General features: G+C 45.8%; 1 protein-coding gene and 1 long non-coding RNA gene across 4 annotated transcripts in view; one reads left to right on the plus strand and one right to left on the minus strand.

The window, feature by feature from the left end:
• The window catches only part of LOC144390398 (uncharacterized), a 158,659-nt gene that overhangs the window by 22,260 nt on the left and 123,507 nt on the right, over positions 1 to 12,892 (minus strand). The window lies entirely within an intron of this gene.
• LOC120813096 (protein NLRC3-like) overlaps positions 6,412 to 12,892 on the plus strand; it is a 159,886-nt gene continuing 153,405 nt past the window's right edge. For 2 of the 3 annotated variants that reach the window (XM_078096727.1, XM_078096728.1), the window contains exons 1-4: positions 6,445 to 7,067; positions 10,076 to 10,201; positions 10,290 to 10,403; positions 10,779 to 10,892. In XM_078096727.1, the coding sequence (XP_077952853.1) occupies positions 10,113 to 10,201; positions 10,290 to 10,403; positions 10,779 to 10,892 (317 nt within the window). In that variant the 5' untranslated portion in view covers positions 6,445 to 7,067; positions 10,076 to 10,112. Of the gene's footprint in view, positions 7,068 to 10,075; positions 10,202 to 10,289; positions 10,404 to 10,778; positions 10,893 to 12,892 lie in introns of all 3 variants that reach the window. The other variant, XM_078096729.1, reaches the window with a different exon arrangement.

A 12,892-nucleotide genomic window follows, 5' to 3' on the forward strand; every position in this document is an offset into this window, starting at 1 on the left:
TTGATTTAGTCTTAGTCTTTAGACGAAAAATGCATATTAGCTTTAGTCACATTTAGTCATTTTAATCCTTCTTAGTTTTAGTCTAGTTTTCGTTGACGAAAACTAGACTAAAATGTAAGTAGTTTTAGTCCCATTTAATAGCTTTATTAAACTCCTTTTCTTCCCTTCTCAGGCCCAGGAACCCCCTGTGTTGTGTCTACAGCTACATAATAGTCTAGCTTGCAGTACTTGGTTGTCCATTAGATGTCCCTTCTCTAGGACAGGTCTATGGATGTCCCTCATAGGACAGGTCTATAGATGTCCCTCATAGGACAGGTCTATAGCAGGTCGGCAAACGTTTTGACTCGCGGCCACAATGGGCTGTAAAATGTGATGGAGGAGCCGGGCCAAGAACAAGTGGTGGAAGTGAAAAGATTTGGATTTTAACAAATAGCAAAGCATTTATTTGCAAGGCAATTTAACAAATTGGCAAAGGTGTAACAACTTCATGAGGACCAGGGACCTAAACGTGTCAAGAGCAGCTCAGCCTACATGAGACACACTGTCAGGTCCAAATGCATCAGCAGTGAATTGAAAAGTGAAGTGAAAGTATTTTACTGCTGGAATGACATATTTTCGTCTCCAGACAGACTTCCTAATACTTACTGGGTAAAATAAATATGAGCGTTTGCTCTACAGTGCGTTCTGTTCTCCTGGTGTCCTTCCTCATTCTCTGTGTGTTCTCCTCCGATCCGTTACGTCCACGTTAGGGGGAGTAGTAGGTCGACCCAAATGCACAAGCACAGCAGTTTGATTTGTAGCCAATGATTGTATTTCCCATACGACCTGGGAAGGGAAAAAGAAAAAAACAAACAAGGCAAATAGTCAAAAGGGGAACAGAAAGTGCTCTTCGGGCTCAACTGGAGTCGGGAGGGAAACTCCACCGACGTCTGTCAGGGGATAAAGCAGTTCCGGTGTGGAAACCCGAGGCCCGACACCATAACCAGAGTCTGATTAAAAGGAGTCACGTGTACTCCGTGGGTCTGACACTGCAGGACATTAACATGCAAACTGGTGCGCTACATCTGACAAAATAAATACGAGGCGCCCTGATCCTGATCAGTGGCAAAAAAACAACAAAACAACAAAAAAACAACAAAACAAAAGCACAGACGGGGAAAAACTGCTAAGCAGATAGAGACCCTAACAGTCCGATCTTCAGCTCCTGCTGTCCATATTGGACAGTGTCCTCTGGCAGGATACGGACCCCCAGATTACTCTGAATGTTTCCCCGTTGGGGATTATTTCTGCTCCTGATGGGCAGGTGGCATCTGGAATGGCAGCAGGTGTTGACATGCACTTTGAGCTTTGAGTGGTGGAGACTGGGAAGGCGAAACCCAAACATACAGGGAAGGTGTTGACTTCCACGTTGTGGTGCATGGCTCAGAACGCTGCACACTCGGGGCCTCGTGGACCAGCGCTTTTGTGGCCACGCATATTTGTTCCTCAATGTGCGCGTTAAAGCGCGGCGAGGTACAAACAAGGCGCACGGAGGTAAAAGCGCAGACTGCCTGTCGCAGGAAGTGAAAAAGGCAAATTGTGCTTTTCCGTGTCATGCGAATGCATTTGTGACGCGTGTGGATTTTAGGGTTCTGGAAGGACCACCGCAGGTTTGTTCAGCACACGTTTCTTTCATTTTCTGTTTCCGTCCACACATTTACATTTACACACTCACGGCGTCCAGTTCGTGGTTTCTAACTACAACCTAACAAGAACCCATCTGAGGCTCACTGAGAGAATGAGCTGCCAACCTTTCAGTCAAAAATAAGATGAGATCTACTGATGGAGAGCTATGATGGAGGCTGTTTTTCTTCACACATGTTCAACTATCAAACATAATTTACCTGCATTTGATTGATTTTTCCGATATCAGTGCATTAGAAGTGAGGCAGTATACATCACATCTAGTGAGGGGCCCAGTCCTTTGGATATTTTTACTGTATGTGGCCCTCGGGAAAACAGTTTGGACTACCCTGCTATGGACCCGGCGGCGCTGGCGGTCCGACCGGCAAACAGTACAGCCGTTGAGGGGGGGGGGCGCTGACGGTACGCCAAAGTCGGCCCACTCCTCGCCGTTGGCGGCGGGCGGCACCGGACGCTGGAGTTTCAGACCCCTGATTCAATTCAATTCATTTTATTTTGTAGAGCCCAAAATCGCAAATTACAAATTAGCCTCAGAGGGCTTTACAGTCTGTACACATACAACATCCTCTGCCCCGAAACCCTCCATCGGCACAGGAAAAACTCCCCAAAAAATGAAAAAACCTTCCAAGAGGGAAAAGGGAAGAAACCTAAAGGGAGAACGTCAGAGGAGGGATCCCACTCCCGGGATGGACAGACTACAATGATGTCATGTGTACAGAATGAACAATGTATAATACATGAGACTATATGACAGAAATGATTCAAGTAACTGTGAGTAGTAAACCAGACGCACAGCAGGACCACTGCAGGGACCAGCACCATCACATAGAACCACCATCACATAGAACCACCATCACATAGAACCACCATCACATAGAACCACCATCTACAGAAGCCTGTGGGGAGGGAGAGCACAGAGATTTTAGGAGAGGGTAATGTTGGTTTACGAGTACAGTAACATGATTAATATCTAAAATAATAATAATAATGATGATGATGATGATGGCAGCAGCAGGCGTCAGCAGGGCCACGGTAGGCGTCAGGACCAGGGTCCCGAAGGAACTACGATCTACGGAGACCTGATAGCGGAGAAAGCACAAAAAAAACTCCCGGAAAGAAGCTGAATTAGTCATGTGCAGTAATAAAACGTGAATTATGGTAGAACGAGAGCGTGAGAGAGGAGCTCGGTGTGTCCTAAGAAGTAAGAACTAAGAAGATCCATTAAACCAGCGCGGAAAACCAAGAAGCCTCTAATGGATTTATTTACAAGTGCCATTTTAAATTCATCTCATAGCACTTGGTTATTTCATTAGCTGTACTTAGATGTGGTGTATAGATTTACTTACATAATAACATAATTATTACATCATTTAATGGATAAGCTTTAAGTGAACATGGGGGCGTCTGTGAGCACAGAGTAGAGAACAAGTTCTGACAACAAATCATGTTAAATTTTCTGATTTGTACTTTTCTTTATTTATAAATTATTACTTTCAAGGAGCAACCTGTGGATGTTTTGAAGTATTTTTGCAATGTGAAATTGCAGTTCTGTTTTAGAATAAAGGGTTGTGAATTAAATCTTTTTAATGCTGCTTTTTATCAGATTCATCGATTAATCAGGAAGAATCGATTAATCGATTATCAAAATAATTGTTAGCTGCAGCCCTAACTCACACCCAGTCATAGTATAGTTATATCTCATGTATAACCGTTAACTACACCTCACAGGGCTCCACAGTGGGACCAATTTCACCAGAATTTGTACGACTAAAATGTTTCCCAGGTCGCTCTGGTGCACCCGTCCTCACATCCGCTGCCTCTCCACGAACGAAGCCTTTGTTCTCCTTTGATGGAACTCACTCCTGCTTGGATCGTATGGTGGTCTAAACCAATCAGAGGCAGAGATGCGGCGGGTCTTTGCCTCTGATTGGCTGTGGTCCAGATACTCCTGTAGGCCTACGCTGCTCCGTGCTGTGTGATTGAAATTGTGACCTGAACACCAGTGAAAAGAAATGGTGCCATGGATGTTATTAAAGAAAAGTAGGCCTGTTCCTCCCAACACTCTCCCCGGTCAATGCTGCCACAATCGCCCAGACATGGAGCCACCAGTCTCCCCAGTTCCCGGTAAAGTCCCACGCCCTGGCCCTTCGTCAGAGATGGCATCCGACTCAGAGACGGAGGTAGAGCCGACCGAGCCTGAGCTAGCGACGCAAAATGCAAAGGAAAGAACATATTCCTTTAGTAACCAGCGCGCTTTTCACCTCAGTTTGGGTGACGGATCAAGTATATGGATATTTGCAGCAGGGGCGAAGGCTTTAATCACCTCTCGCTCTTTTGACCATACATGTGTTTGCCTTCACTGTGCATGTGGACAGAGCCCGGCAGGGAACAGTGCATGTGTGAAAGGATCAAAAACGTTTGGAACTGAAACGCTGAAAAACACAACATTTCCAAAACGCACACTTCATGCCGCGATACGTGTGTGACAATAAAGAAAGACGCACCAGTGCAACCTGGTACACAGTCCGTCTGGAGCCCTGCGTCACATCTCCCACATCCTGGAGCTTGTCGGGATCTCCGATCCCCCCGAGTCGGTTGATGAGAAGAATCGCAGCACGTTGATCAATTAAAGTCAAAAAGTTAACATTTATTTAGAAGAGAAAAAGATTACATGAGCAATTCTCCGCAGATATCTGGCTCTAACTATTGCTTGCAAGCAGGAGGTCCAACACAGCAGCACGTATCTCAGCGCTCGGCGTAATGACGTCTCCGAGCAGTGAAAACGCTGAGTTTTTATACACATGTGAAGAACATTCTCCGTGCCAGTTACGAGAAGCTACAAAGCAGGTTGAGATAAGAACCCAGGTGAAGCTGAGGGCAGCACACACACACACAAGATCCTCCTCAGTGGCCGCTGCAAATCATTATTAATTGACATAAAGTAAAAACGTGGATCCGGAACTTTCGTACCGAATAAGATATGAACCAAGGCCATGAACAGAAGTCCTTTGCTTTGAAGCGTCTATGACAGCGGTTCCCAAACTCAAGAATGCCGCGGCCCAATTTGAAATCTGAAAATCTGAAAATCTTTTGCGGCCCACCCAAACCTTTAATCACAACTCTGATCAAAACATAATGATTAATTGACCGTAAGAATTCAACCAAAATGAAACATCTGCGAGATATTTGCTCGCTTGCGAAACGTGACCTTTGTTGCTCGCGAGGAGAATCTCTGCTCGCGCTCGAAGGAGTTTTCTTCGCGCTCGCTGTTGTTCTTTCTGACAGTAAGGGGGCGGAGCCAGTCACCATGGTCTCTACACCTGATTGGTTACAAACCCCGTCTTTGGATTGGCTGGAGTGATGCATTCACACAACTATAGAAGCCCATTTCCGCACTGAAGAAAGGGGATAGAAAGTCTAAATTATGAGATAAAACGTTGTGAAAACACAAACGCCACCTTTATGTAACCGTAGTGGAGCGTAGATGACGACCAGCTACAAGCATCATTTACCATCATTACCGGCACATTAAGACCGATGCGTCCAGCTCGCAGACCGGCTGGTGATTTGCCGCCATAGCCGTCAAACGTTTGGCGTCGGGGCGGGTGGATGGGGAGGTGGAGACGGTGCTTTCAGGGTCCGATCGATGCCGCGAGGTGCGTCCGCTCCCGCCGCCCCCCTCGCCAACCACGCCTTAAATCTTCGGCTGCTTTTAGAATAACTTATTTCCCCGTTAAGATGGTTCAGCTGCTGTAGAGAAAAGGGCGCCGTCTCTCACTCTTTAATCTCATGAAGTGCTCGGCGAGAACGACGGCTTTGTTTCTCCAACGCGCCCTGAAAGCAGCTCCATATCTCACGCGCTTGAGCGCCGCTCAGCATCTTGCCGTCGTAGATGAGCTTTGGCGTGTTTGGCAGAGCGCCTTGAGCGCCGTGTACAACCAGTATGGATCAACCGATTAACCAATTGATCCATATATATAAGGCGCTCCGGACTATAAGGCACTGTCGCTTTGTGAGGAAATTAAAGTCTTTTAAGTGCGCCTTGAAAATGCGGTATATTGACTTTAATACCACAAGAGGGCGCCGCGTTTGTTGAACAACGACAGGCGGACAAGAGCAGCCGTTTCCAGCGAGAGCCTTATTGTTTTATTATTATTTCTGTCCGTTTAAATTGTTTGTGCTTCATCAACTAATGTTTCACATAACTAATGTGCCACATCATAAATATTTTTATAATAATTTCAAACTTTTCAAAATTGAAAATTACATTTTTTATTTATTTATTGTAAATGACCTCTCGCGGCCCACCTGCAGTACCTTTGCGACACACTTTGGGAATCGCTGGTCTATGAGATCGAGTCGACCACGCTCCCTTCTCAGGACACAGCTGCAAACTATCGTTCTGTAACATGTTGTTCGTTGCACATCAGGGTCAAATACAGGACACTGGAGACACGGCTTTAACGCAAAACAATGTTATAATATATTTTACCAGTTCATGCATCTCACAAGCTCTAGTTCTCAATGTGGACAAACTGACTACAGACGAGTCGCTCAAACAACTGACTCGTTGCCTGAAAAGTCCCAAAGTCACATCACGTGGATTAAATATAACGTTGTATTATTTTCCTCTGGCGTCGCTGCCTGTTGCTGAGGTGAAATGCATTCTGGGATATTTGGCTCTCACAAGTGTCTGCTCCGATGCATTGTGGGTGAAATGGGCGGGGCGAGTCACATCCGGGTAGTATGACCGTTCTCGCCCAGATGCGGACTCCCTGTGAGACTCTGAGGACAGAAACTGCAGAACAACACGAGCTTTCACGTCAGACGCCACAAAAGTCTCCAGTGAAACCAGATAAGGTCGCTGGTCGCTTTGACAAGAAGACACCGACAGGGTTCATGACGTCACTGCACCAAACGACCAGGGAGCCTGCGCATGCGCACACCTCAAGAAGTCAACATGATGACCTAAGACTTAAATCATAACTTCCACTCTTTATGAGAAAGAGGCGGTTTCACGTCTCACACATAAAGCAGGAAGTGAAGCGGCTCGGGGACTTTCCTCACTGCAGAAACAGCAGATTAAATCCATAATTCCCGTGAGAAGCGGCAGAGGTAAGACGTGTGTGTGTGTGTGTGTGTGTGTGTGTGTGTGTGTGTGTGTGTGTGTGTGTGTGTGTGTGTGTGTGTCTTTGCTGGCTCGCTGTGTGTTTCACAGTAACTCTGCAGGCTTTGTCTCACTCAATGATTCATAATCCACCGATTCGCTGCTGTTCTTTGGCTCCAACGTCCGCGAGCTTCAAGCACCGACAAAATGTCCCACTCGGTCCAAAGGTTGTGGACAAACCTGCACGTCATATGTGACTCTTCCCCACCAGCTAAAGGTGTGTTTGGAGTATTTTAATGTGGATTCCAGCTTATTGTAGTCAGGACTCTGCCGAATAAAAACAAGATGATGCGTTGATGTATTTTATCATGATATATACCCTAAATAATGGTTTCCGGTACTGGTTCTGGTCCGGTTTTACGTCCACATGTCGAGCCCACCATCACGTGTTTTGGTTCTGTGAGATTAAACGTTCTTCTCTTTCCTCACATCTGTTTAAAAAGGTCGTGTTTATCAAAGTTGAAATGTGAATATGGTGGATAGAAAGTGTGGATTCATAGTTCTCACAGTGCCGACGTTTCCTGAAAGCAACACAGTTGAGGACACGCCCCTCACGTGACGCCCCGCCCTCTAAGCAGATCAGGGCCAGAAGTCAGAGACAAAGCAGACGTCCTCTTTTACCCGGTAGTGATGGGAATTACGGCTCTTTTTAGAGAACCGGCTCTTTCGGCTCCCAAATGGCTCTTCTGATTTTTTTGGTGCTTAAATTAATTTATCACCAACAATAATGTAAAATTATGCGCAATATGAATTACTAATGTAAAAAAAACGCTGTCAAATGTTTTTATATAAATACACTTTTATTTATACACTCTACAAAGTGATCAAAAATAAATCAGTGCAAAAACAAACGTTTAACTATTTACAAATGAACTTAACTAACCTTTAATTATTTTAAACTTTTTAATACTTAACAAATTTAAAGTGAAACAACATACAGAAGCTTACAGAATCACACAACAACATATAAATTAAAATGTGTAAGACAAAAGGAAAAAAAATCAGCATGCAGAGTTTTGTCCTTCAGGGAAGATTTACATTGAGACCAAGTGGCTCCGCTTTGAGGGGCTGATCCTGTTTCTTCTCTCTGAAATTATCTGCCCTGTTTTGGAGAAGATAGGAGATTTTAGTCTTGCAGACTCTACATTCTGCATTAGATAGATCAATGTCATTGACATGTGTCCAGATTTTGCTGCGTTTCCTGTTGACACTCACTTTTTTTTTACCGCTCTGTTTCTCTCTTGACTCCTCCCTCCTGTTCGCTGCTGCTGTGTGTGTAAGTCCCGCCCCTCCGCCCTGTGCTCAGCGCAGACACGCCCCCACACATATTGACCAATCAAATGCGGCTTGAGAGCGAGCGAGACACGCCCCCACACATATTGACCAATCAAATGTGGCTTGAGAGAGAGACACGCCCCCACACATATTGACCAATCAAATGCGGCTTGAGAGCGAGACGGACACGCCCCCACACATATTGACCAATCGAATGCGGCTTGAGGGAGAGACACGCCCCCACACATATTGACCAATCAAATGCGGCTTGAGAGAGAGACACGCCCCCACGCATATTGACCAATCAAATGCGGCTTGAGAGAGAGACACGCCCCCACACATATTGACCAATCAAATGCGGCTTGAGAGAGAGAGAAACAAAGCGGCTCCCGTCGTTCGCGTCAAAGAGTCGCTCTCAGAGCCGGTTCGTTGGCGACCGACACGTCGCTAGTATTTCTAGTACCGGTACACCGAGCAACACTCTTGTGGAATATTTCATTGTAACTAGTTCGGGAGAAGAGAATCATTTATTTCTATGGTTATCTAATAAAAACAAAGTCTTGATGAATGATCAAAGTTGTAAAAGTCAATTGATTTCTTGCTAGCAGGAGGTCAAATACACGCGCACGTATTACAGAGCTCTGTGGAGACGCGTCTCCGAGCAGCGCTGAGCTTTTATACACACACATGAAGGTCGTCTCCAGTGGCCAGTATGACAAATTGCGAAGTGAGATATGAAGGTTGAGATGAAGTAACAGACAGTTCCTTTGTTCCAGCGTTTGTGTGAGAGCAAGTTGACTCGCCCTCCTTTCTTTAGACTCCGCTGCAAATGGAAACGTTGGGTCATTCTGCTTTTCACACGTCAAGCTTCAATATAGACAATCTTATGCTAAAAGTGATCATTATGTTCTAACATATTTGACCATGACACATGTCATGTGATACTGGACTGTTTTACTGACTTCTGGACTCTGAAGGAGATGAAGAGGAGAAACAGCACAGCTCCATCTGCTGGAAGATGAGTGCTAATGTTCATCTTTTAAATCATTACATGTCATTTAGCTGACGCTTTTATCCAAAGCCACTTACAATAAGAGCGTTTCAACCATAAGGACACAAACCCAGAAGAACAAGAAACAACAAAGTGCACTTTCATCAAATAAGCCAATTTACAACTGGCTGTAGATAAGAACCATTATAAGTCCAATGTAAGTGCTACAGTTAGTTAGTGTGTTAGTGGAGGTAGAGTCTGAAGAGGTGTGTCTTTAGTCTGAAGATGTGAAGGCTCTCTGTGGTCCTGATGTCTTCAGAGACCTCCTTCCACCATTTAGGAGCAGGACAGCAAAGAGTGGAGATCTAGTCGCTTGTAGCCTATTGCATCAGGTGTGTATTTGGTACAATTGTGTGCATTCTGACCTCATGATCATAAAGGCCCACATGAGTGAGATTGTAGGTTGTTTTGCATGTTCATGTTTCTGCTGTCGGCTGCAGCTTCATCCCTGACAACATCTCACTCCAAGGTTTAGTGAAAAAGTGTCAGCTCTGTAGCTCACAGTAACATTACAAAGAAGCCATCGCAAGAGCCCTTAATACTAGCATCAATGTACGAGCGTGCTATAACAAGCTTATTAACATTGCTAACGAGGTGTCTTGCTAGCGGCTAAACGTAGCGATATATGATACACATCTCATGTTGTCATTCTGCATGCTGAGTTTTAGTAGCCTATATAGTGATTTAACATAAATAACGTCCTGATGGACCGCTGCCTCCTGCCAAAGGAAAGCGCTTAAAAGAAACACAACATTTATAGGATGAGAATTTAAAATGACGTCTCTTGACACGTTGTCTCAAGACAACAACACAAAGTGTCCCATGAGAGTTTTAGTGTTGAGGTGAATGAGCTCTGTGTGTTTGTCCTGATGAAGATAATAACGTGTGAGCTCTGCCAGCAGGTTGGTGTGAAGGTGTGAAGGTGTGGACTCTGCTATGAATCAGGCTGAGGACCCAGAGGACGGAGTCCCTCCCTCTGAAGCCCCTCTGTGTGGGGAACATGACAGCCAGACCAAAGCTCAGAGGTGAGAGGACCATCTCCAACTGTCCTCCACTCGTCTCCATGTCCCAACGTCTCTGACTCACTGACTCTGCTTCTATGTGTGTGACCAGGACCCATCAGAGACCAGGACCTGGACCTGGACCCAGCTGTGTGTCCATGAAGAGTAACCGGTCTATGGAGCCTCCTATAGCCTTCAAAGACGTTGGTCCCTCTGTTGATGCAAGGTGAGGGTCTCAGGCTGATGACGAGGTGTTTCTACCAGACTCTCTGGTGGAGGTTCTGGGTTTCTTGCTCCAGGGCCCTTCAGCAGTGTCCAGTGAGGGAGGGAGAGCTCCATGGAGGACTTGGTGAGACCTGTTGGGACTAAACCAAACTGACTGGTGAAGAAAACAGTGAGCTGAAAGACTGAGCTGTTGATTCTCAGTGGGACCAGCAGGACCAGTAGACCTAAACCACTACAGGGAGTCATGTGGTCCACATCCAGACCTCACGTCATGGACCTTTACCTTGTTTTGGTCTCTGTGAGGACGGACACCATGTGAGCTGATGCTTCATGATTAGATGATGATGTGATGATGTAATCTCAGTGTTTCTTTCAGTTCACATCAGCAGAGAGGAAAGTCTCCTGAACCCAGATGTTTGTCCATGAAGAGTGATCAGTCTATTGATCGATATATTGACTTCAAAGATGGACGCCGTTCTTATGACACAGAGTAAGTTCTTAAACAGATGAAGAACTGTTCTGATCCTCAGTCATGAATTACATAAATGTTTGTTCATTGTTTAACGTGTTGTTTCCATGACGATCCATCATGACAGAACTCATTATCTTCATCTAACTCCAGGGTGTAAAACTCATCTTGGGTTTGGGTCAGATACTGTCCACTTTGATCTCAAGTGGGCCGGACCAGTAAAATCTTAGGCAATGGTCCGGTCGACGGGGGGCCGTCGTTTCCAAGCGGGCGCTGCTGCCTGGAGGAACGCTGTGGTCTAAAAGGTCTAACACAGGGGAGCCCACACTTTATCAGCTCGCAAGCTACTTGTCATCAACGCTTCAATCCAAGTCATGGCGATCGCCCGAAGAATAACAACGAGCAGCAGCGGTAACCAAGGCAACAACAGCGCTGCAGACCGGGAGCACAAAACGAATCCATGTAAAGAAACAAGCTACAATAAGTTACTGCAGACGTTCTTGGTCGTTACCTCACTCCATGACTTGCACTGATGCATGCGTGGTGACCTGACGTGGTTCTTTCTTCAATGTTAGGTGATCTACCAGCACTGCGTTGGTGAAGGACCAGGGGCCTCATTTATAAACGTTGCGTACGCACAAAAGAAGGCGTACGCCGCTCTCTACGCAATAATTGGTATTTATAAAAAGCAAACTTGACGAAAAAAAGACCTTCACGCAAGCTCGGACCCACGCGTACGCACAAAAACAGGTGAAATGAGAACCGTCGGCAAATGCAAGAAACACGCAAACGTGTGTGAAAGTGTGTAAAACTAGACTGTTGTAAAAGAAATGCCAATACTGCCTCTCATAAATAACACGAACACCCGTTTGATCGATCTGCAGCGTAAAACAAACAGAAATACAAATTAACACATTTTCAAAAAGAAAAGTGAAATATGTTCTGCAATAATATCGGCATGTTATTAAATTCATCCTCTAAACACAGCTGTTGCTTGTCAGATGCAATCAGACGTACGGTAATAAAACGCCATGATGCCGTCACAATGCGTAATGACGCTGATGGCTGATCTTCGCTCTTAGGAGACGTGGCACATGGAAGGATTGGTGCTGTAGTGCAGCGCACCATCGGCCTGTTTAAGGGCAGATGGCGCTGCCTCGACTGCACTGGAGGGAGGTTATTGTTTACTCCTGAAAAGGTGTGAAACATCGTGCTGCATGTGCTGTGCTACATGATGTGGCACAGCTTCCAAACGTGCCTCGACCCCCTGACGCCGAGGTTGGCCCAGACCCTGTCCCCGATCCCCAATCATTGCCGCCAGTCTCTCATCAGGAGGGGACAGCTCCGGTGTCCCTTTCCCACCCGTGGAGACACACCTTGGCGATGACGCGCTAAACGCTTTTTTGCATCCACTTTGATGTCAGACCAGTTTTTCTTTATTTGGGTCCGAGGTCGTGAGGCTGCAGTGTTGCTCTGCAACCTTTGGCCCCTCAGGTGCCTTGTTGGCATCAGTGATGTCCACACTGTGTCCTCCAAAGAGCATCTTACTTCTCCTTCCCACCTCCCAATGATCATTTCCACTTCACACTGAGTGAAGTTACGTTTCTTCGTTTTCCTCTGTGTTTGTCATGATTTCGCAATCGATGAATCTTAATTTGTGGGCGTTCCACAGACTATATATGGGCAACTATGGGCGTGACATGAAGCAGCAAAAGCTGCGCTGCATTTAGAAGTGATTGTGATTTACTAAGGGAAAACTGCGTAGGACGTTTTATAAGTCTGAATATTTCTGTGCGTACGCATGTCCTACGTTTCATCCGTACGCCACTTCTGGAGCAAATCCTACGCAAGCTTTTATAAATGAGGCCCCTGGTCCCCCTGGTCTAACACATGCGCTCACTCACAGAGTGCGACCCCCAGTGGACTGATTAGGAATAGCAGCTACTTTTATAGAAAAGCTATTTGTGTCTTTGTGTAATTCTCACAATAGTAAAGTCATCCAGCGGGCTGCACTGGACCCC

Source organism: Gasterosteus aculeatus, chromosome 21, assembly GCF_964276395.1.
Source record: "Gasterosteus aculeatus chromosome 21, fGasAcu3.hap1.1, whole genome shotgun sequence".
NCBI classification, from domain to species: Eukaryota; Metazoa; Chordata; class Actinopteri; order Perciformes; family Gasterosteidae; genus Gasterosteus; species Gasterosteus aculeatus.